At 34.3% G+C, this 26053-nt stretch overlaps 1 protein-coding gene across 2 annotated transcripts in view; it reads right to left on the bottom strand.

The window, feature by feature from the left end:
- The window catches only part of LOC148944805 (pancreatic lipase-related protein 2-like), a 124656-nt gene that overhangs the window by 47454 nt on the left and 51149 nt on the right, over window positions 1–26053 (bottom strand). For both annotated transcript variants that reach the window (XM_089099674.1, XM_089099675.1), the window contains exons 4-5: window positions 23918–24064; window positions 1259–1379 (exon numbers count right to left, since the gene is read on the bottom strand). In XM_089099674.1, coding sequence (XP_088955800.1) covers window positions 1259–1379; window positions 23918–24064 — 268 coding nt within the window. The remainder of the gene's footprint in view (window positions 1–1258; window positions 1380–23917; window positions 24065–26053) is intronic.

Below are 26053 nucleotides of genomic sequence, written 5' to 3'. Positions count from 1 at the left end.
TAAAAACGGAATTTTGATGTCAATAAGTGTATAAAAAGAATGGGCTTATAATGCTGATTCTAAATATATAAATTTTATTAAGTTTAGTATTACTCATCAAAGGCTACGAGCCTGTGAAAATTTACCTGATTTTTTAAAGAGGGGGGAAACATCCCCTACAAGTGAAAGAATTTTAATGAAAATCACACTGTCGGAATCAGCGTATCAGAAAACCCTATTACATAGGTTTCAAGCTCATATCTGCAAAAATATGCAACTTTGTATTTTTTGCCAGAAGAAAAATATAGGCTACGAATATAGAAGTTCGTTACGTAAGTTAATTTGCAAATTACGTCAGAATCAAATTTAGAGACAGCCATTTAGAAAAAGAAAAATAAAATTTTTATGCAAATTTTGTTTACTTATTCAATGACGGTTAGCCAAAATAAAAGCTGCATTAACTAAAAAACGATCAGAAATTAAATAAAAAAAAAAAGTTTTTTTAAATGAAAGTAAGGAGCGACATTAAAACTTAAAACGAACATAAATTTTTCCGTATAGGAAAGGGGCTGTCCCCTCCTCAACGACTCGCTCTTTACGCTAAAGTTTGACTCTGTCTCACAACTTTATTTTTTAAAACAATAAAAAACTTAAGCGTAAAGAGTGAGGCGTTGAGGAGGGGACAGCCCCTTTCATATACGGAATAATTTCTGTTCGTTTTAAGTTTTAATGTCGCTCCTTACTTTCAGTTTAAAAAACTTGTTTTTTTTATTTAATAGCTCTCAAAAGCTCCACTACGCCAAGAAACTGTGAACACTTTATGATTTGGCATTCGTAAGTTTCTTTTTCCCTTAACTTTTTCTTTGTCTTTCATGCTCGTGTTTGATTGATTAAGTGATTTCAGCAATTAAGTCTAAGTGGAGAAGGACCAGGATCTAAAGTCTGTAAGGGGGAAATCATTTGCGTAGAAAGCAATTACCCCCTTGCCCTGTAGCAACTATAGCCATATTTTCATTCGTTATAAATGCCAAGAGGATGTTAGAGAGATTTGACCAAAAACATGCCCCCAATTTCCTTCTATATTCTTTTTTCTTTTACACTCACGTTACCTGAACATAAATGTTTGAAGCATCACCCAAAACATAGAAATGCCAAAAAGAGACGAAGTGTCAATTCTCCCAGTAGGAATATATACTGGTGTTTCACTTGGCTTTATTTAAACTCAATGTCTTTAATACAATTTTTTTCAAATTCTATTTAATTCCAAGAGAATACAAACCTGTAACTCTGCCAAGAGTGAATCCAAATCTCTTTAATGTCGAACCAGCATATCCCCCGAGATGAGCGCCCAAGCTGTGACCAATAAAATGGAATTGTCTAGTTGAGGGACCATATTTCTCCTGAAAAGGATAAATTTGTGTCAAATTATCATACAATCTAGATAGAAATTCCACTTTTTGTTCTCCTTGAGAGACCATTCCTAAGCATCCGTGGTGACAAAAAGAAAAGAAATCTGAGTGCAAACTAATGCATTTTGATGAGTTATAACTCACTTGAAATTCGTTGTCAGACTATTTATTTTCTAGATTTACAGGTTGCAATAAATGAAAGAAGTGGCTAACATCAATTATACTCGAAAGACATATATGAGTATATATTTTTTTTTTCGTCAGATTCTTATAATTGACTAACAATAGGTGAATATTTAAAGTTCACATCAAAATGTTCCTTTTATATTTAAATATAACAGTTTGCTATGTCTGCTAACTAAATTTGTATCATAGCGAGGGTCGTATCCAGGATTTTTTTTTTCGATACGCGTTATGCGAAAGGATATTTTTCAGGGAAATTGGGGGGGGGGTACAAATAAAAACTTTAAAAAACGCATCAAAAATGTGTTTATATTCATTTTTCCTACGTCTTTAACAGTCGGGCAAACATATCGGGGGGGGGGAATTCAAATCCCCTATCCCCCTGGATATGGCCTTCATAATAACCGTATGACGTTACACGCCAGAGACAAGAAGCTATCCTTTATCAAACGAAGGCTATGGCTAAAATGGCTAAAACCTTTATGGCTAAATGGCTATGGCTAAAACGAAGGCTAAAATGTGACACATTTCATACTAGATATTTAAAGTTCGCTTCAAAACTTGTAGGCTTCAAATTGTGTGTTGGGGGAATTTTTTTACTGACCCTTTGTAGTTTATGCTTTATTGTTTCTTGTTGTCCTACAGGCACACAAAATTATCACGTCTGATATCCTTTGCAGCCAAGGACCGATCCTAGGTGTGGCACAGAGAGATGTGCCCCCTCCTCCCTAAAAAATGTTAAAAACTTACAGGGGTAGAGGGCTGAGCAATACCGTTGGGGGAGCTAAAGTTTCATCGGTGCTCTCCAAACAGAAACTATGAACCTGTCGATGTTCGCTGTCAGTATTTAAAAATTTCCAAGCAATTGCAGAGAAGCTACTAATAATAACTTACTATATTAATTATGTATTTATGATTATAAACTATGCGTGCTATTAATTTTACTAAAATTAAAAACATAACCTTGTCCACTTTCAAAGTAGAACGTTCATTAGAAGTGAGATAAAAAAAAAAAAAATCAAGAGTTTTGTTTTACTAATGCTCAAAGGCTTACTGTAAAATCGAACAGAAGAAAAATGTCAAAAAATGAACGGGTTTTTACGTCCATATTTTTATATTATCCAGGGACAAGGCCTCTGGGCCGATGTTGGGTTGGAGAGGTCCCCCCATCCCCTGTGTGTAGGAACTATTAAACACCTTTCTGAAGAATACAAGTAAGCTTGTACGAAACTATAAAAGGTCGTACCTCTACTCAGTTGCAGTAATAAAAAAAAACAAAAAAACGATATAAGCCACGTTTTAAAATTTTGAATAAAGTGAACAAAAATGAAAAAATTATACTTGATTACTTTTGATTATTATTGACAAACAATCGCAGCACAAACGAGTAATATTTTTTTATTTAGCCTTAAAGGTGAGACCACAGTTCATATATTATCCAGTATGATCATTCTCTATCTCACCCATTATAAAAACCCGGACCGGGGTGTGAGTGCTCCGGAGAACGTTTTGGCAGATATAAACATGTTAGACATGCTATACAGGTTAGTCTGTTTCGGACTGTTTCCATCAAAGTGCATTGAAACAAACGGAAATAAAGCTAATGCAGAAACAAGCTAGACAAGCGAGACAAGCTAAGGCAGAAATAAGTAGGAGGAGCTTTTTGTTCACGAAGACCAGAAATGATCTGCGATAAGCTTACTGGTATATTCTGTCTACTGTGGGTGAGACATACATTTAAAAATCTATGTTTTTTGAAACAGTTTGTGGTAACGAACAGTAAGTAAGGAGCGATCTGGCTCAATAGTAACCGGAGCTATAAAAAAAACGGAATTTTGATACCAATAATTATATGAAAAAAATTGGATTTTTATGTTGATTCCAAATATATAAGTTTTATTAAGTTTTGTCCTACCCATCAAAGGTTAAGAGCCTGAAAAAATTTGCCTGATTTTCGAAAAAAAGGGGTAAACACCCCTAAAAGTAATAGAATTTCAATGAAAATCACATCATCAGATTCAGCGTACCAGAGCCTACTATAGGGGTTTCAAACTCCTATCTTCAAAAATGTGGTTTTATTTTTTTTTGCCAGAAGAAAGATCACGGATGCGTGTTTATATGTTTGTTTGGTTTTTTGTTCCAGGGGTGATCATATCAAGCCAGTGGAACTAGAACATCGGGAGAGACCTCATTCAAAAAAAAAAGTTTCAGTGCCCTTTTTAAGTGACCAAAAAAATTGGAAGGCAACTAGGCCCCTTTTCACGCTACTTTTTTTTCCGAAATTATCCGGTCAAAATTTTGAGATAGCTATTTTGATGAGCATAATTTAAAGGGCCAATAGCTATGTCTTCGGAGATAACGTGACCTCCCCTCCCCCAGCCGCTGGGGAAATGTCTTTATTTTTCGACATAATACCTTTCAATTAGATGTGGTTTTCTTAGACCACACTGCCGTTCTGCGACGAACAAATAAACTTTCAAATTGGGATAAATCTATTTATTTAGACAGTGAAAAAACAGGTACAAAAGTTCAGATATTTCGGTCACATATACAGCGACCGAAATATCTGCACTTTGGTACCTGTTTTTTCACTGTCTAAATAAATGGATTTATTCCCGATTTGAAAGTTTATTTGTTAAATGTCTTTAAATTATAAAATTTGCGTATTGTTTACGTATAGCATTTGTTATTGGGAAGTATGCATGCATTTTTCAGGTGAGTAGGAGAGAACGAATTATCTACTGAGGTATTTTGCACGGGGAGAGTTTGCCAAGGAGTTGGAAGTTGCTAGGGGGTAGACTTTTCAGGGGAAATTTTATATAGGGAGAATTCCCCAGACTTCGTATACGAAATTTCTTTTTATGTCAAGCTTTCTCTTTAGGGACTCAATTTTACGCGTGACATGTTAAGTGTAATTTTCCGGGGAAAAATTTTACAAGGATTGGATTGTCCAGAAGATATTTCCATGGAGAGGGGGATTTTTCCGCCAGATTTCCTGGCGTTATTTAAAAAAGATCAGAATTAAATAAAAAAAAAGTTTTTCAGCTCTAAGTAAGGAGCAACATTAAAACTTAAAACAAAACAGAAATTACTACATAAATGAGGTGGGTTCCCCCGCCCCCTCAGCTACTTGTTCTATACGTTAAAGTTTAAATTTTGTCCCATTCTTTAAAACGACTCCTAAACGACAAGTGCAGTTTAATTAGAACAACAAGTAATTTTTTTTAAAGTGCCGAAAAACTTTAGCATAAAGAGCGAGTTGTTGAGGAGTGGGAAACCTCCCTCCCCCCTCCCATATACATAATAATTCTGTTTTTTACGTTTTAATGTTGCTCCTTACTTTGAGCTGAAAAAACTTGTTTTTTATTTAATACATACATAAATGTACATATGTAATAAATACATATAATAAATACATTTATAAATGTATGTGACAAAATACACTTAAAATGTTTTCACTTTAGCAAATAAAAAATTATTAAGACTTTAAGGAATAAATATCAGTAGCCTATATGTATATTAAACCGACAATCCACGGTCATTTATTTTTTTCTTTTTTTCAGTAAAGTCAAATTATGTTCTGGTCTTAAGAAGGCATAAAGGTTGTCAGCCCTACTCGCCTTAATTTTTACTCGTTTTGACTTTGAATCGATTATTTATTGTAATTTCTGTTCGTTTTGAGTTTCATTTACCTATTGATGGTGATTTGTGATAGTTTTACGCATGGAAGGTCATTTGACTTTATTTCTGCTCATTTTTGGCCTAGTCTAGCTCTTTACTTTTCTTTTAAAAAATTATTTTACCGAATTTTTTTTTTAGTAATTTCCTGTTTGTTTTTTATTGACATTAATTACAAAACCTTTTCTACAAAATAGGTTTTTCAAAAAAAGAACTCCATTAAACCAAAAATGAAGAAAAATAGAATCAAATTATCTACCAAGCATACAACTACCACAAATCAATATCAATAAATAAATGCAACCCAAAACAAAAAGAAATCACAGGCAGCGCAACAGCGCTGCCTAAGTAAAGAACGATGTTAGCACAAAGTATTTTTTTTTTTCCTTTAGACCAGGGCACTTCGTATCGAAGGTGTTGTCGCGGAAACTTGAAAAAGGGCTCATTCGATGGGAAATTGGAATGGCTAGTGCCTTTTTTAATAGTAAAAATTTATTGGAATGCAACTAACACCCCTTCCACGCCCACCATTTCCCCAATCACTTCCAATCAAAATTATGAGACGTCCATTTTGTTCTGCGTAGTTGATTTCCAAATAGAAATTATGTTTTTAAGGAGGACACTCCTCTACAGCCCTCAGGGCAAGGGTTTTAAGTTATACCCTGGGGGCATACAAGATTTTTATAGAAAGCTTTGTCGAAAAAACTTCAAAAAGGCCTCATTCGATTGGAAATTCAAAGGGCTAGTGCCTTTTTAATAGTTGAAAATGATTAGAAGGCAACTAATCCCCCTCTCACAAACACCCGGAAATTAGGTCTTTGAGGATGACAACCTCCCACAGCCCTCAGGGTTAGGGATGTAAGTTTTGCCCTGGGGGCATACAAGGTTTTTACAGAAAGCGTTGTCGTAGAAACTTCAAAAAGTGCTCATTCGATTGGAAATTGAAATGGCTAGTCCCCTTTTTAATAATTGAAAGTGAATGGAAGGCGACTAACACCCCTTCCACACCCACCATTTCCCCAAATACATCCAATCAAAATTTTGAGATAGCCATTTTGTTTAACGCAGTTGAAAATCCTGGAAATTATATCTTTGAGCCGGACACTCCCCCCACAGTTTTCAGGGCAAGTGTTATAGGTTATGCCCTGGGAATATATAAGGTTTTTATTGAAAGCTTTGGATATCCAATTGGAAATTCAAAGGGCTAGTGCACCTTTTAATAGTAGGAAGTTATTGGAGGGCAACTAACCCCCTCTCACGCCCACTTTTTCCCCAAACACATCCAATCAACATTTTTAGATAGCCACTTTGTTACGCCACTTACGCCCACCATTTCCCCAAACACATACAATCAAAATTTTTAGATAGCCATTTTTTTCAACGTAGTTTAAAGTTCTGGAAATTATGTCTTTGAGAATGACAACATCCCCCCCCCCCCACAGACCTTAGGGTAAGGATTGTAAGTTATGCCCTGGGGGCATGTAAGGCTTGTATAGAAAGCTTTGTCATAGAAACTTCAAAAGGACTCATTCGACTGTAAATTCAAAGGGCTAGTGCCCTTTTTAATGGTCAAAAGTTATTGAAGGGCAACTAACTGCCCTTCCACGCCCACCATTTATCCAGACACATCCAATCAAAATTGCACACCTACCTTTTCCCCAAACACATCCAATCAAAATTTTGGGATAGCCATTTTATTCAACGTAGTTGAAAGTTCTGGAAATTAGGTCTTTGAGGATGACACACACACACCCCCATAGCCCCCAGGGCAAGGGTTGTAAGTTATGCCCTGGGGGCACATATAGTTTGTATAGATAGCGTTGTCGTAGAAACTTCAAAAGGGGTTCGTTTGATTGGAAATTGAAATGGCCAGTTCCGTTTTTAATAGTCGAAAGTGATTGGAAGGCCACTAACTCCCCTTCCACGCCAACTATTTATCCAGACACATCCAATCAAAATTTTGAGATAGCCATTTGTTTCAAAGTAGTTGAAAGGTCCGGAAAACATATCTTTGAAGTTGATACTCCCCCCCCCCCCTCCCAGCCCTCAGGGTAAGGGTTGTAAGTTATGCCCTGGGGGCATATAAGGTTTTTGCAGAAAGTTTTGTCGTAAATACTTGAAAAAAGGCTGATACGATTGGAAATTCAAAGGGCTAGTGCCTTTTTTAATAGTCGAAAGGGATTGGACGGTAACTAAACCCCCTGTCACGCCGACCTTTTCCCCAAACACATCCAATCAAAATTTTTACATAACCATTTTGTTCAACGTAGTTAGAAGTTCTAGAAATTACGTCTTTGTGGATGATAACCTCAGAGCCCTCAGGGCAGTGGTTGTAAGTTATGGACTGACGGTATAAGGTTCTTATAGATAGCGATGTCGTAGAAACTTCAAAAAGGAATTGGAAACTGGAAATTAGAAGGGCTAGTGCCCTTTTTAATAGTCGAAAGGGATTGGAAGGCTTGATATTTTTCCAGTAAAGAGCGATGTGAGGACAATGTATTATTTTTTTATTTATTTGTCAGACCAGGGCACTTCGTATCGAAGGAGTTGTCGTAGAAACTTCGAAAAGGGATCATTCAATTGGAAATTGAAATGGGCAGTGCCCTTTTTAATTGAAAGTGAATGGAAGGCAACTAACACCCCTTACACATCCACCATTTCGCCAAACACACCCAATCAAAATTTTGAGATAGCCATTTTGTTCAACATAGTTGAAAGTTCTGGAATTTATATGTTTGAGCAGGACACACACCCTACAGTCTTCAGGACAAGGGTTATAAGTTATGCCCTGGGTATATATATAAGGTTTTTATTGAAAGCTTTGGAAATATGATTGGAAATTCAAAGGGCTAGTTCCCCTTTTAATAGTAGGAAGTGATTGGAGGGCAGCTAACCCCCCTCTCGCGCCCACTTTTTCCCCGAACACATCCAATCAACATTTTTAGATAGCTATTTTGTTCAACATAGTTGGAAACTTTGGAAATTATGTCTTTAAGGACGACACCCCCCCCCCCCGACAGCCCTCAGAGCAAGGGTTGTAGGTTATGTCCTGGGGGTATATAAGGTTCTTATAGAAAGCGCTGTCGTAGAAACTTCAAAAAGGGCTTATTCGATTGGAAATTGAAATGGCTAGTGCCCTTTTTAATAGTTGAAAATGATTGGAGGGCAACTAAACTCCTCTTACGCCCACCATTTCTCCAAACACATACAATCAAAATTTTTGGATAACCATTTTTTCAACGTAGTTGAAAGTTCTGGAATTTATGTCTTTGAGGATGAACCCCTCCCCACAGCCCTCAGGACAAGGGTTGTAAGTTATACCCTGGGGGCATATAAGGCTTTTATAGAAAGCTTTGTCATAGAAACTTCAAAAAGGCCTCATTTGAATGGAAATTCAAAGGGCTAATGCCCTTTTTAATAGTCAAAAGGGTTATTGAAGGGCAACTAACTGCCCTTCCACGCCTACCATTTATCCAGACACATCCAATCAAAGTTTCACACCCACCTTTTCCCCAAACACATCCAATAAAAATTTTGAGATAGCCATTTTGTTCAACGTAGTTGAAAGTTCTGGAAATTAGGTCTTTGAGGATGACACCCCCCCCCCACCGCCCTCAGGGAAAGGGTTGTAAGTTATAACCTGGGGGCATATATTGTTTGTATAGATAGCGTTGTCGTAGAAACTTCAAAATGGGTTCATTTTATTGGAAATTGAAATGGCCAGTGCCGTTTTTAATAGTCGAAAGTAATTTGAAGGGCACTAACTCCCCTCCCACGCCCACTGTTTATCCAGACACATCCAATCAAAATTTTGAGATAGCCATTTTGTTCAAAGTAGTTGAAAGGTCCGGAAATCATATCTTTGAGGTTGATATTCCCCCCACAGCCCTCAGGGAAAGGGTTGGAAGTTATGCCCTGGGGTTATATTTGGTTTTACAGAAAGCTTTGTCGTAAAAACTTGAAAAAGGGCTCATTAGACTGGAAATTCAAAGGGCTAGTGTCCTTTTTAATAGTCGAAAGTGATTTGAAGGCAACTAATCCCACTCTCCCGCCAGCCTTTTCCCCAGACACATCCAATCAAAATTTTTACATAGCCATTGTGTTTAAAGAAGTTACAAGTTTTAGAAATTAGGTCTCTGAGGATGTTAACCTCCTCAGAGCCCTCAGGGCAATGGTTGTAAGTTATAGACTGACGGTATATAAGGTTTCTATAGATAGCGACGTCGCAGAAAATTCAAAAAGGGCTCATTCGATTTGAAAATAGAAGGGCTTGTGCCCTTTTTAATAGTCGAAAGTGATTGGAAGGCTTGATATTTTTAGAGTAAAGAGTGATGTTAGTACAATGTATTATTTTTTTATTTATTTTTCAGACCAGGGCACTTCGTATCGAAGGAGTTGTCGTAGAAACTTCGAAAAGGGCTCATTTGATTGAAAATTGAAAGGGCTAGTGCTGTTTTAAAAGTTGAAGTTGATTGGAGGGCAACTAATCCCCCTTCCACGCCCATTTTCCCACATGCCCACTAACAGAAATTAAAACTCAAAATGATCAGATATTAACATGAGTAGGGCTCAAAACCCCTATGCCTTCCCAAGGCCAGAACATAATTTGCACTTTACTGAAAAAAATACAAATTAATGTGCATTTTCAGTTTAATATACATATACTAATATTTATTAATCAAAATGTTAATATTATTTGATTTATTAAAGTTATAAAAGTAAAAACATTTATATTTTTTTCAGTAAATTCCTTAAGATCTTAATTAATTTTTGATTTCTTAAAGTTATAAAATTGAAAACATTTAAAGGAATTTTTTCAGTAAAGTACAAAGTATAAAAACCTTATATGGCTTAAGGGCATAACTTACAACCGTTGCCCTGAGGGTTGTTGGGAAGGGGTCGTCTTCCTCAAAGATCTAATTTCCAGAACTTTAAACTACGTTGATCAAAATGGCTATCTCAAAATTTTCATTGGATTTGTTTGGGGAAATGATGGAAGTGAAAGGGGGATTAGTTGCCCTACAATCACTTTCTACTATTAAAAAGGGCACTAGCCCTTTCAATTTCCAATCGAATGAACCCTTTTTGAAGTTTCTACAAAAATGCTTACTATAAAAACTTATATGCCCCCAGGGCATAACTTACAACCCTTACCCTGAGGACTTTGAGGGGGTTATCATCCTCAAAGATCAAAAACTTTCAACTGCGTTGATCAAAATGGATATCTCAAAATTTTGATTTCATGTGTTTATGGATATGGTGGGCGTGAGAGGGGGTTAGTTGCCCTCCATTCACTTTCAGCAATTAAAAAGGGCACTAGCCATTTCTATTTCCAGTTGAATGAGCTCTTTTTGAAGTATTTACGACAGCGTTTTCTATAAAAACCTTATATCCCCCCAGGGCATAACATATAACCGTCGCCCTGAGGGCTGTGGGGGGGGGGGGGGTAGGGGGGTTATCATCCTCAATGAACTAATTTCGAGAACTTTCAACTACGTTGAGCAACATGGCTATCTCAAAATTTTCATTGGATGTGTTTTGGGAAATGATGGGCTTGAGAGGGGTGCTAGTTGCCTTCCATTCACTTTCTACTATTAAAAACGGCACAAGCCCTTCCAATTTCTAATGGAATGAGCCTTTTTCCAAGTTTCTACGACAACTTCTTTGATAAGAAATTCCCTGGTCTAAAACTAAGAACCCCCCCCCCCCAAAAAAAAAGGAATAATACAGTGTGTCAACATCGTTCTTCACTTAGGCAGCGCTATTGCCCTGCCTATGATAGTCTTTTTAATGGAAAAAAATATATTTTAAATCTGTTCGTCTTTTTTTTTGTAAGAATCCATAGTTTGGCTTACTACTTCTATGTTGGAGAAACTTCTTCGACAATTTTTAATCCTGATATAAATAGTATTATTTGATTTGAGTTTAAAACTCCTCAAGTTAACCTGAAAAATAGACTTAATATCATTCCCGAATTTTCTGTCTATGCTGTTTAAAGACTTGGATACATTTACAGTCTTTTAATTTATTCAATTTGTAAGAGCAGAATTAGTGATAGTAGTAACCCATAAGTTTCAAATTAATACCCCCAGTCGTTGTCGATATATTGCTCAGTTTCTTATTGGCAACCATACACACAATACCTTTTGATTTAGTTTTAAAGGAACGTTTAGTTATAAAGTATAATGGTCCAATTGCATAATTGTGGGGGGTCGAAATATTTAATATACCTAGAGACTTAGCTGCTGGACTGTTATACAGTGCTGAATAAAATGGCTGTCTCAAAATTTTGATTGGATGTGTGTTGGAAAATTAATGGACTTGGGAGGAGGGCCACATGTCCTCCATCCTGTTCTGAATCTTAAAAAGAGCACTAGAACTTTTAATCTTGAGTTAAGTTAGCTCCTTTAAAAGTTTCAATGATATTTATAGCTATTACAGAGAGGCACTGCCTGCAATATTGCTTATATGCCCTTTTGAAAATCTGCATGCATATAATTTTTTGGTTTAATTGAATTTCCCCCTAAATGTTCCTAAAAGTTTAACCTTAATACCCTTAGCGCCATTAGTTACAGTAACTGTAATGGTAATATTAATAGAGTGTGTATTACCTGTTAGCGATTTGAACGCCATTCTCATCAAGTCCTGGAAGTTTCAACTTAATATAAGTAGCCATTTGTATGGCATTTTAGATATATCCTTTTGATAACCCGGATATTTGTATACTTTTATGATTTTCACCTTACCATTCCTAGCCTTACTTGTAGATGCAATAAAGGTAGTAGTTGAAGTAGCGGCAGTAGTAGTAGTAGTTGCATGCACACATTGTTCCCTTGGTCAATCAATCTTCCCCTTTAAATATTTGTTGAAAGTTCCATCTTAATACTCGAATCTATTCTTGAGATACGCTCTTTTGACAATTTGAATGTATATGATGTCTTTTGATTTAGTTCAAATTTCCCCTCAATATTTTAAATGTAGTACTGTGATTGTAGTAGTGGATGCAGTAGTAGTGCTAATAGTTGTAGTACTAGTAGTAGCGTACAAATATTGCCTTTTTGGTCAATTGATCATCTCCCTTATCATTTTTTGAAAATCTTAGATTAATATGCTATGTAGTTCCTGAATTGTACCCTTTTGACAGCCCTTATACAAAATTTGTTTTGATTTAGTTCAACACTCCCCTCGACCTTCTCTAAAAGGCTCACCTGAATACCCTTTGTCAATCAACTAAAGGTCAAGCATGCATACCTTTCCCAATAATATATACTATATGTAAACAGTGAACGAATTGCCTAACTTACAGCCTTTGTTCTGGGGGCTCTGAGGAGTTTGACGTTCCCAAAGGCATAATTATATGACCTTTCAACAATGCTGAAGAAAGTAGACATATCAAATTTTGATTGGACGCTTGTTTTGGAAAATTATGGTTGTGGAAGGGATAGGGTGTTAGTTGCCCTCAATTCAATTCTGAATTTTATAAAAGCAGAATAACTTCCAATTTGAAATCAAATGAGCCCTATTAAAAGTTCATAGGACCACCAATTCCACAAAAACCTTATATGCCTTCGCGGCAAAACTTGCAACCCATGCCCCTAGGTTCTGGGGGGCTATTTCAACCCCGAAGGCCTTTTTTATATGATCTTTGAACAATTTTGAACAAAATGACTATCTCTTCCGTCCAAGTGTCCGTCCAAAAGTGTTTTTTCTTAAATGCCGACGAAAACCACACTTCCTTCCCATCATGCAAAACAAGAGAAGATAACGAGGAAATTTTTCAAGACATTAAATACAACCTATGTGGATATTTCGGCTATATATGCAACAGCCGTCATGGCCGAAGTACAATAAAAAACAAAGAAAACAAACATATTTAAAAAATTGCATCGACAAAACAGATTTTAAAACTAAGATCATAAAATGAAGTCCCAGTCTCATCACCTTTTTTTCTTTTTTTGTCAGTTTCCGTTGAATCTATGTAAAATGACAAACCTGACACTCTTTTAAATGGGATTTTATTTTAGGATTTTAGGATTTTATTTTAGGATTTTAGGATTTTATTTTAGGATTTAAGAATTTTGTTTTAGGATTTTAGGATTTTATTTTAGGATTTTAGGATTTTATTTTAGGATTTTAGGATTTTATTTTAGGATTTTATTTTAGGATTTTAGGATTTTATTTTAGGATTTTAGCTCTAAACATTGTTTTATCGATTAGTTTTTTGAGTAAGTTTGTTTTTTGTTACTTTTTTCTATCTGTCTTTACAAATTTCCTCGTTTTCTTCTGGTGTTGTGTCTGTTTTTTTCTTGTATTTTGCGTAATCGGGCTAATAGGTGCCAACAGAAACACTCAACAGTATAAAATTACAGCAGTTTAATGGAGCACAGTTTGATTTTGCAACTTAAACTAACGCTAGAATTTAAAACCCCACAAAACAACCAAATTAAGTCACATCCCTGATCGTTTGTCTCGAGTAAAACATTAAACTTTGCATTTGTGTAGATAGTGGGCCAAAAACTTCAGCTTGGGATAAGCAGACGCACTGAAGTTTTGGGTGCCATTCCATGAAGATCCCACCAGGCTTTGGGTTATTTTCCCCTTTCTAAAATTATACAACTTTAGATAATATTAAAATCAATTTTGATAGATATGAAGCAAGCTTGATATGATTTAGATATTTTCAACCCCCGTAAAATCAAGCATTTTTGTAACAACTTTTTTCCACTAAATTCCAGTTTTATTTTGGGTACTGTTGACGATGGTCGTCCTTGTTTTAACGTAAATTACAAAATTCGAAAATGACTCGTATTCAGTTGTCAAAAATAGATTTAAAAAATATTTCTTATGAGAAACTTAAAAATATTTGTCCGGCTCATAAATTGGCTTTCAAAATGCAGGTGAAAAAAACTTATTTTAGATCGCTATACAAAGTTCATGGGAGGTAGAACCCTTCTTCTTCATTCTTTTGGTAACCTCTCCCGTAAAAAAAGATTTGATAGACCCCTACCACCTGACCTCCTCCCCCCCCCCCCCAATCTCCAAACAAATATCCTGGATACGGTCTTAGATAACCAGCAGTTCAATAATAATATCTAAGCGGCGAGTTTTAAATAGTTGTAAGCATGTCAGAAATAAAAGATTGGATTACATTTTTCTATTTTGAACAAAGTTAGACAAAGGAAGCCAATTAGGTACGAAAAGCCTCAGAGGAGGTTTAAACCCACATTTTTTTCAAGAGTAACAAGACTTCCTCTCGTCTAAGAACTTTGTTAATTGTGTCCCGTAACTTTCGATTTGACTGCCGTACATGACATAACCTTTCCAAGAAATCAGTAATTGGTTCCTAGTTCATTTTTAACGAACGCTGGGGAGCGAAGAATTGGTAGTTTATATATTCAATTTAGTAGATGAGGCTTCGGGTATCAGGATGATCAAGGAATGAGGACAAAAATTTCTTCATAGAGCGATAATTCGGAGAAGTGTTGAGGACTTCGACAGTAACGAAAATTGCTAGGGAGTTTTTTCCGGGAAATAGGATGAATCCCATTTCATCATATTTTAATGGGTTCGATTCTGAAGTGAGAGGATAAACCCCTTCCTGAACACCAAGAGAAACCTTTTTATAAAAATCATTCTAGAAAACATATATGGGGAGTTAAAAATGTGTCCTGATAAAATGGTAAAGAAATGCCCAAAACAGCAGTATACCATCATTAGAAATGAAATTGGGAAGAACAGTTTCAAATATACAACTCGTCGATAATGATTGGCCAAAATTATTTATGTAACGTCCGTACCTTGATTTTGATATTTATTTATCATAATATAAAGGTAAAGCAAATATTGGGACCTGAAAAACAGTTCTATTCAAATTTAAATCAAGTATCTTTGGAGTAGGCCCCTCTGTTCTGTTTATTCCTGAATCTTGTAATGGTACTGGTTCTAACCAAAACGGGAGTAAGAAAATAGAGAAAATGCAAGCAAAATCTACCAATGTTGATGATTCAGATAGTCCCTTCACGATGATTAAATAAAAAAACAAGTTTTTTTAACTGAAAGTAAGGAACGACGTTAAAACTTAAAACGAACAGAAACTATTCCGTATATGAAAGGGGCTGTCCCCTCCTCAACGCCTCGCTCTTTACGCTAAAGTTTTTCATTGTTTAAAAAAAATAGAGTTGTGAGAAAGTCAAACTTTAGCGTAAAGAGCGAGGCATTGAGGAGGGGACAGCCCCTTTCATATACGGAATAGTTTCTGTCCGTTTTAAGTTTTAACGTCGTTCCTTACTTTCAGTTAAAAAAACTTCTTTTTTTTATTTAATTTTTGAACGTTTTTGAATTAATGCAGGTTTTGATTTTGGCTCACCGTACATGAACAATTAAAACAGAATTTGAACATTAATTTTGCTTTTATTTGGTTAAATGGCTTTCTCGAAACTTGTTTAATTCTATTTACGAACGTTTTTATTAGTAATAAATATACGTAACTTAAGAATTAACTTACGTAATGAACGTCTATATTCATATATTTTTAATACGTATATTAGAGGGTTCACCCCCTAGTCAATACCTTGCTCTTTAAGCTAAAGTTCGAGTTTTGTTCCAATTCTTTAAAAATGACCCCTTAATCACAAATGCCGTTAATTAGAATAAATAGTTTTTTATGAAAGTACTAAAAACTCTTTGGCTTAAAGAGCGAGGTATTGACTAGTGGGGGAACCCAATTATATACCTAATGTTTTCTTTCGTGTTAAGTTTTGATGTTGCTCCTTACTTTCAGGTGAAAAACTTGTTGTTTTTTTATATGTAATTTCTGATCTTTTTTTAAATAATGCTGGGAAATCCGGCACCCCCTTCATAGCAATGTCCCTTCCCCCATGAAAAGTTCCTTGTTGGAAAAATCCTCCCACATAACCTACGACCCGCCCACTCCCCTCCCCCCACTACAAGAAAAAATCCCACCTGAAAACGTCTGTATACTTCCCAATAATATATGTTAACATTGGGTAAAGTTCATAACTTTCATCCCTCCCCCCGGGGACTTCGCGGGATTAAGTCATCCTAAAAGCAATATTTATCATATTTTCAACCATGTTGAACAAAATGGCTATCTTAAAATTTTGATCGGGTGACTTTGGGAAAAAAATGAGCGTGGGAGGGGCCTAGTTGCCCTCAATTTTTTTGTCACTTAAAAAGGGCACTAGAACTTTTAATGTCCGTTCCAATGAGCCTTCTTACGATATTCTAGGACCACTGAGTCGATACAATCACCCCTGAAAAAAAAATAATAAAAAAAAAAATAAACACGCATCCGTGATCTCTCTTCTGACAAAAAATGTAAAATTCCACATTTTTGTAGATAGGAGCTTGAAACTTCCGCAGTAAGGTTCTCTGATACGCTGAATATGATGGTGAAGATTCTATAATTCCATTAAGATTCTATAAATTTTAGGGGGTCATTAAACGGCCAGTAAAAAAATTGTACCAGTAAAATAATTGTACCAGTTGATAAAGCTAGCAATAATTTTGCCATAATTTGTCAGAAACTCTATTGTGATATTTTATCAAAAGAGTTACAAACAACAAATACATACGAAAAGGCCCATATGGAGGAGAATAGTTTAATTGAAAATATATAAGAAAGAATTTTGAAAAATTTCAATATCAAAATAAATGATAATGACAAACAGTTTCCTTTCTTATATTGGACGATAAAATTTCACAAAAATCCACCAAAACCACGTTTTATTGCTGGGGCAGCAAGGTGTCCAACCAGAATTGCGGCTACTGATCTATCTTTAATTTTAGGAGAAATTAGAAATAAATTTAAAGCATATTGCTCTGGAATTAAAAAATTTTCTAACTTTAACCCATATTGGAGTGTTAATAACTCGTTACAAGTGATAGATTCTTTGGTGAATGTTTCAAACAGTTCGTGGTAACGAACTGTAAGTAAAGAGCGACCCGGCTCAATAGCAACCAAAACTCTAGAAAACGGATTTTTGATATCACTAGATACATCAAAAGAATTAAATTTGGATACTGATTTCAAATATTTAATTTTCATTAAGTTTAGATCAACTCATCAAAAGTTACGCGCCTGAGAAAATTTGGCTGATTTTCGAAAAAAGGGAAAAAGACCCTCTAAAAGTTACAGAACCTAAATAAAAACCAAGCCATCATATTCACCGTGTCAGAGAACCATACTGAAGAGGTTTCAAGCTCCTATCTACAAAAATTTTGAATTTTCCATTTTTTGGCAGAAGAAGATTACAGATGCGTGTTTATTTGTTTGTTTGTTTGTTGTTGTTTTTTTTTTTTTCCCAGGGGTGATCGTATCGACCCAGTGGTCCTAGAATATCGTGGGAGGGCTCATTGGAACGGAAAATTAAAAGTTCTAGTGCCCTTTTTAAGTGACCAAAAAAAATTGAGGGCAACTAGGCCCCCTCCCACGCTCATTTTTTTCCCAAAGTCACCCGATCAAAATTTTGAGATGGCCATTTTGTTCAGCATGGTCGAAAATATGATAAAAATGTCTTTTAGGATGACTTGATCCCCCAAAGTCCCCAGGGGGAGGGCTGAAAGTTATGAACTTTACTCAATGTTAACATATAGGATTGGTTATTGGGAAGTATACAGACTTTTTCAGAGGAGATTTTTTCTGGTAGGTGGGGGAAGGAGAGGGTCAGAGGCTATATGGAAGGATCTTTCCATGAAGGAAGTTTTCATGGGGGAAGGGAAATTGCCATGAAGGGGGCGCCGGACTTGCCAGCATTATTTATTGGTTATTGGGAAGTATACAACCATTTTCAGGAAGGATTTTTTCTCGAGGGGGGGGGGGGGGCGAGAGGAGGGTATTACTCTGGATAAAATGTCCAGGGAGGATGTTTCTTTGGGGTAAGGGACATTTATATGACGGGGGCGCCGGATTTCCAAGCATTATTTAAGAAACGATCAGAAGTTAAATAAAAAAAACAAGTTTTTTCAACTGAAATGTAAGAAGGAATATTAGAACTTAAAACGAACAGAAATTATAACGTATGTGAGGGGGTTCTCCCCCAAGTCAATACCTCACTCTTTACGCTACAGTTTTTTTTAGTGCTTTCAAAAGAGCATCTATTCTAATTAACCGGCCTTTGTGATTGAGGGGTTTGTGAATCAAATTTTTTTTTTACTTTTAACGTAAAGAGCGTGGTATTGACTAAGGGGAGAACCCCTTCATATAAGTAATAACATATACGTAATAAAAAAAACAATAGAAAAACAAGCGATACGGCTCAATAGTAATCGAGACTTTTAAAAACGAAATTTTGATGTCAATAAATGTATCAAAAGAATGTGTTTATAATGCTGATCCTAAATATTTAAAATTTATTAAGTTTAGTGTTACTCATCAAAGGCTACGAGCCTGAGAAAATTTACTCGATTTTTTAAAGAGGGGGGAAACATCCCCTACAAGTGAAAGAATTTTAATGAAAATCACACCGTCAGATTTAGCGTGTCAGAAAACCCTATTACATAGGTTTCAAACTCATATCTGCAAAAATCTGCAACTTTGTATGTTTTGCCAGAAGAAAAATATACGACTATAGACGTCAGCTACGTAAGTTTATTTGTAAAGACATCCATTTAGCAAAAGAAAAGTAAAATTTTTATGCAAATAAAAGCTGCATTAACTAAAAAACGATCAGAAATTAAATAAAAAAAACAAGTTTTTTAAACTGAAAGTAAGGAGCGACATTAAAACTTAAAACGAACAGAAATTATTCCGTATATGAAAGGGGCTGTCCCCTCCTCAACGCCTCGCTCTTTACGCTAAAGTTTGACTCTGTCTCACAACTTTATTTTTTAAAACAATAAAAAACTTTAGCGTAAAGCGCGAGGCGTTGAGGAGGGGACAGCCCCTTTCATATACGGAATAATTTCTGTTCGTTTTAAGTTTTATTGTCGCTCCTTACTTTCAGTTTAAAAAACTTGTTTTTTTTATTTAATTGACAATTTAGTTTTGGGATGTGGAGGCAACGGGCCCTGAAGGCTCAAGCATTGAGCCAGTAACAGTGGATCCATTCGTTTTTAAAAATAATAACATGGTGATACTGAGGAATATTTGATATATCCCAAAAATTAGTAATTTGGAACGACGAAAATAAAACATTAGCCAACCACGATTTTTAGGCGACAAATTTTAACCGTTCATTTATTATAACCTAAGAGGTGGGCTCGAACGACTATTTTCTTACAGCTATTTTTTTGATATACAGTCGGTTAAATGAGTACATAAAACTGTCCTTTGACAATTCCTTTGGAAAAATTCCAGCATATCATCCTCAAAACTTGAAAGCACCCATGTTTCAAAGCAACACTTAAACACCTTGAACACTTACTTCAACACCTTCAACACTTAAACACCTTCACTTAAACACTTAAACACCTTCAAAGCACCCATGTTTTCAATATATATCAGTTGGCATACTTATCTTGCTAGTCTTCAAACTTTTTTTTAATTGTAACAAAAGCCCCTACCTTTTGGCTATTCCACTTTTTACAACTTCATTGCATCCGCCGTTTTTCCTTTTAATACTACCCAGGTGAAGTGGTAAGTAAAGTTGGTGAAGTTTTAAGCGAAGTGGTTCACTTGGTTGATTTTCTTGTTCTAAAGTATCACTCTTTACTCCCATTAATTTCTACTCTGAGCCGCTTAGTTTAGTTTACTTTAATTTTCATGCCCATTCTCGTCTCTTGATCTCTAAGAACCTTCAATTTTTTTTTCGGTTCACAAACAAAATGGAGGAAATTTAAATCATTTTCATAATTACTAGATGATGAAGTTAGTTTTTGAAAAAATCTAGGAGAGTTTTACCTACTTGAGTATTTTAATTTTCCACGGGCCCTTCTCCTGAACTCAATATTTTCGTTTCAAAAACTACTTATTTAATTCCAGGAGATGGCAATTGCTCTTCTTGGACATGGCAGTTTCAATACTATCATCGTCCACTGGGGAGAAGGATCTTTGCCCCTTTAGAGTACAACAAAAGCCCCTATCTCGTGGCTATTTTAATTTTGTTTCAAAAACTACTTATTTAATTCCAGGAGATGGCAATTGCTCTTCTTGGACATGGCGATTACAATACTATTATCGTCGATTGGGGAGGAGGATCTTTGCCCCTTTACACTCAAGCAACGGCTAACACACGACTTGTTGGCTTGGAAATTGCGTTTATGATACGAACAATGATCGTAAGTATCCTTTTAGGTTAGAGCTTAAACCTTAGTTTTCGTTAAAAATTTAGCTAAACCTTTAAATGAACCAGCGAATTTTTCCAAAGTAAGTAGCGAGAGGGTCACCCCCTTGTTATAACTAAAGTTTCATTACCACTCTATGGAAGATTCATTGACATTTGAAAAGAGGTGCTTATTGAAAAATCCTGACGTGATTTTCAACAATTACACTTTAAACCAGTCAGATTGTTTTAGCAAAATCTTCAATGCTATTAATTGAAGATATTCATCTCATTTTTTTTATTAATTATCAAGCACTTTGAAGACAACAGACTAGTCGAAATATATTATATATTGGACCATTTTCTTAACTTCTTATTCCTAATTTGCCGTATGGTAGCACAACTTTTAAAATAGCTGTATTACTAAAAATTATACATACTTCTTGGACTGAAATTTATTAAATGGGAGTGTCAGAACAGTAGACTCGCCAAAACATGTCAAAACTTGGTATACTAGAATGAAAACTTGTATATGGTATGGTAAAGTAAGGTTTGTCTAATTTACGACTTACAAGACAAAGTACCAAGGACATCAAAATGAAAACAATTTTTGCCCCTTGGACCAATCTCAAGCCTATTCATAATTAAATAAAAAAAAACAAGTTTTTTAAACTGAAAGTAAGGAGCGACATTAAAACTTAAAACGAACAGAAATTATTCCGTATATGAAAGGGGCTGTGCCCTCCTCAACGCCTGGCTCTTCACGCTAAAGTTTGACTTTCTCACAACTTTTTTTTTTAAACAAAAAAAACTTTAGCGTAAAGAGCGAGGCGTTGAGGAGGGCACACCCCCTTTCATATACGGAATAATTTCTGTTCGTTTTAAGTTTTAATGTCGCTCCTTACTTTCAGTTTAAAAAACTTATTTTTTTTATTTAATCAGCTAAAAGAGTCGATTCATTTGATTTTACTACTCTTTATAAAAATTTGTCACTAAATTTAGTATTAGAAAAATTGAAAACGGTGATAAAGAAATCTTTTATTTTTTCTAATATAGGATTTTTGAAAATTGATACTTTTAATAAAAAAACCCGATGGACGAATTTCTTGAGAAGCACTATTAATTCAAGATGTTATAGCTTGGATATGGTATGCGATTTATTGGAAATTGTTCTATTTAATACATTTATAAGATTTAGTGGGAATTTATATAAACAAACTGTAGGTATTCCTATGGGTGGGAATGCAAGTCCATTCATAGCAGACCTGTTTTTAAGTCAATTAGAATATGAATATATGATATATAAAAATAGCCCAAACAACGTAAAATATAACCTTTCAAATAATAAAAGATATCTGGACGATCTCTTGGTAATAAATTGTGCAGAGTTTATTGAGATTTCAAAAAATATTTATCCACAAGAGTTAATTCTTGAGCCTAGCTATGGGATGGGACACTCCAACCATTTCTTAGATTTAAATATTAATATTTCAAATAATAATAAATAAGTTTTTAAATTATATAATAAAACGGATGATTTTAATTTTGAAGTAATTAATTTTCCATATCTTGAAAGTAATATACATTCAAATATTACTTATTCGGCTTGTTATTCACAATTATTTAGGTATGCAAAAATATGCAGTAATTACACATATTTTAAAAATAGATGTAAAAAGCTGAGAGAAAAACTGATCTTAAGAGGTTTTTAAGCCAAAAAAATTTGTCGGCTATTAAAAAAATTTATCTTCATTTATCATGAACTCTTAGTTAATTAGACAAAAAATTATAAAGACATAATGAAAGATATGTTGTTATGAGATATTAACGTGTTAGTTTCTATGGGTTTCAGTCAATCATTTTTTTTTTTAAAGTTGTAATTTTCTCCAGAAACCAATAAATTTTAAGTATGTACATGTAGTCATTTGTGCCAGAATGGTTTCTTTCAGTGACCTCTGGGAGTGGATTATGGAAACATTTAAACACTTTTTGTATAAAATTTTTAATAGCTTGACTAGTATGCATGTATTTCACAGGTTTGACCTGACATAGGGTTACCATATAGATCTCATGGTAGAGGCGCCACCGTGCTGGGTAAAGAATGTAAAGCCTCGAAACCCGTTAAGGCCGGTGGTATTCTTCTGATGAGCACTAAATGGAAGGTTTTACTTCGAAATATTTTGCTAGATTTAAGGTGCTTTTGCTGGTAATTTTACAACGACTTACATTTATTGATGACAACTTTGCATGGATTTGGACTTTTCTATTTGGTTGATGGTTTGGGTATACTGTTTGGTCCTAGGTAGTTGGATGGATGTGCAAGGTGAGAGCCTCGTTCAAGTGCACATTTGTCTCAATTGCTGGATTAGGACGACAGTTTTTTTTTTTTTTTTTTTTTTTTTTTTTTTTTTTTTTTTTTTTGCCAAGTAATTACCTCTTAAACATAATATATATATATATATATATATATATATATATATATATATATATATATATATATATATATATATATATATATATATATATATATATATATATATATATATATATATATATTTTTTTTTTTTTTTTTTTATATATATATATATATATATATATATATATATATATATATATATATATATATATATATATATATATATATATATATATATATATATATATATATATATATATATATATATATATATATATATATATATATATATATATGATACTGTCCAATTAGCTGGAAAACACGCGCGAATGCGAAGATCAGATATAGTAAAAACCTGCCTGTTAGTCTGCAACACGCATTACCCGATGAATCCTATCTGACGGTATAAACAAGGTATTTTTCTCTCCGGGAACTATATTTAAACTTTAGTTTTTTGGTGTTTAGGGGAGAAAAGGTACCTAGGTTAGAATTACGCATTCAATATATGCTATGCTTTACCCCCATCCCCCTAATGTGCAAATATTTAGCCCAAATTTGTTTCTAAACTGTATATTTTTTATCCTATTTTGTTTTATTTCATTAGAATTAACCAAACTTCAATTCTCACATGTTTTCCAGCTATTAAAACAGTACAGTATATATATATATATATATATATATATATATATATATATATATATATATATATATATATATATATATATATATATATATATATATATATATATATATATATATATATATATATATATATATATATATATATATATATATATATATATATATATATATATATATATATATATATATATATATATATATATATATATATATATATATATTTATTTATATGGAGAGAGAGAGAGAGAGGTACGTTCGTTGAGCAGTAAAGGCCAAAGGTTAATTGTTCGCAATAAATAAGAGTCGGTTACGATATCAGTGGCAAATGTTTTCATTAGGTCTGAGACGGAAGTACAAAAAACACAACTAAGATACCAAATATACTTTACCGATACTTCCACTATGAATTGCGCAACCATTGTACCAATTAAACGTATATTGGCAACTGCTTGTGTATAAGGAGGAGCAGAACCACTAACCCAGTCAAGGACAATAACATTGGCATCGTAATATAACATCAGTGTGGTCGCCATGTCCTGTTATAGAAAAACTGATTTACAAGTTTGTAGTCGATTCCAGATTCACACTTCCGCATGGCGGGATTGGGGACATTTTTATGGTTTATTATATTTTGATGCTTTGCCAAAATTGAGTCGGCTGGAGTTACATGAGGGAAGAATTCAAGTAAAACCTGATGTTCATGGTAAAATTAGCCCCACATTCAGTATTGTGCAACTGATTTTCGTCACTGACAGCCAATGAAAACGATTTTCTTAGTAAGAAAAATTAGTTTTCATTGGTTGTCGTGACAAAAATAAAATTAAAATAAGCTGTATTGAATACTGGGTAGATAATACTGAGGTTTCTGGCACTTGGAAAGCTCACGCTAAACTCTGAATTTGACGTTTTTTTATAGCTTGGCATCCCTCCGTGGAAAGCGCGACTCAAGACTGTCCTCTGTGCGTGTCTGGGATGGAACCAATTTTACTACGAAATATTCAGGAAAATTGCAGGCAAAACTTGATGGAATGGAGAAGTCCAAATCCTTAACTAAGAAAAATCTTTTATCTCTCGCTAAAGTTTATTTTTGTTAATTTCCGGCCTAAAGTTGAACAAATAAAATAATAATATAAAAAGGCATGGTTTAGAATTAATTTGCATCAGCGACTAGCTAGAACCTTACGTCCAAAGAAAATTAGAAAATAGATACATGTCTCTGTCATAGAAAATGAGCTTTAAATTTACTAAGTTGTACGAAATTTATGTTTAATTATTTGATAATTGTCCTAGTGTAGAAAGTCATACAAATGCACTCTGGGTAGGGGATATAATGGGTGGCTATGCCTCTCCTGGAGGATAAATAAAATACAAGAAAGGGAGAAATCTTGCTGTATTCAGAAACAAAATGACAATCTCTGGTAAAAAAAAAAAGGAATAAAAATCACACCATTATAAAAAAAATCTGTCTAGGTTTACCCCCTACCTCATACACACACCAAAAACAATTAAGTAATTTAGAATTAAATACTATGAGCATAACTCACTTAATATATCGGTCTTTACACGTAGGCAAACTAAAGTTTCGTTTTAATAAATACGTAAATAAAATATAAGTTTTGCATGAAACATCTGTGTGGGAAGAAGGCCGGGGGTTAAAACCTTTCCTGGAGCATTTTCTTGAATGGCTCAGCCCCCTCCCCAAAATATAAGGTTCTGATCTATTATGTGCGTAAAGACACAGTTTTTCGGCACCTTGGCTTGCCCCCCCCCCCCCCGTGAAAAAATCGTACAAATAGCAGTTTAATAAGGACAAAGTCTTCTATTTGACAGTGAAACAACAACAAAATCTCTGGATAATTCAGTAGTATATAAAGTGGCTATCATCAGCAGATAGACTCAAGCTGGCCTTCTGATGACGGCCACTGTATATGCGTGGTCTTAAAAAATACCAACGTCGAAAAATTGCATCCTGGCGTGTATGTTATCGAACATATCAGATGTATATACCTTTAGTGGTTCGCTGTGGATTTAATTATGTCCTGAGCCTAAAATTAATAATAGTCGAATTCATTACGTATGGAGGATTTTATCTCAAAAGGTATGGATAACTGAATTTTTAAATAATAGAATGAACTTTGGTATTTTAACATGGGTTTAACGGAAATTCAGGACTATCATTGCCAAAACAATTATAGCAATGCCCAGACTAGACCTAGATGAATTCAAAAATAGATTAATTATAATTCACCAAAATATTGATTTCAATTAAGGGTCCAAGTTTATTTGTATCCATTCATAAATTTCTTGGAAGTAAACAAATTGGTTTTTAAATTCAGTCTTAAGTTGTTTTTCGCTGTTTTTAAAAATTGTTTAAACAACTGTTTTTTTCAAATTGTCACAAATTGTTTTTAAAATGTTTTATATTGATTGTGAAGTAACATATGAGTAGGTTAGCATGCCTTACCAAAGTCGGTAAAATAAAATGTAAAAATTAAAACAAAAAGTTTCAGTTACAATAAGTTTTA

Source organism: Artemia sp. Qi Xiang Cuo, chromosome 14 (genome assembly GCF_049724085.1).
Source record: "Artemia sp. Qi Xiang Cuo chromosome 14, ASM4972408v1, whole genome shotgun sequence".
Lineage (NCBI taxonomy): Eukaryota > Metazoa > Arthropoda > Branchiopoda > Anostraca > Artemiidae > Artemia > Artemia sp. Qi Xiang Cuo.
Note: the sequence above shows the minus strand (reverse complement) of the source record. Positions and strands in the feature narration are given on the sequence as shown.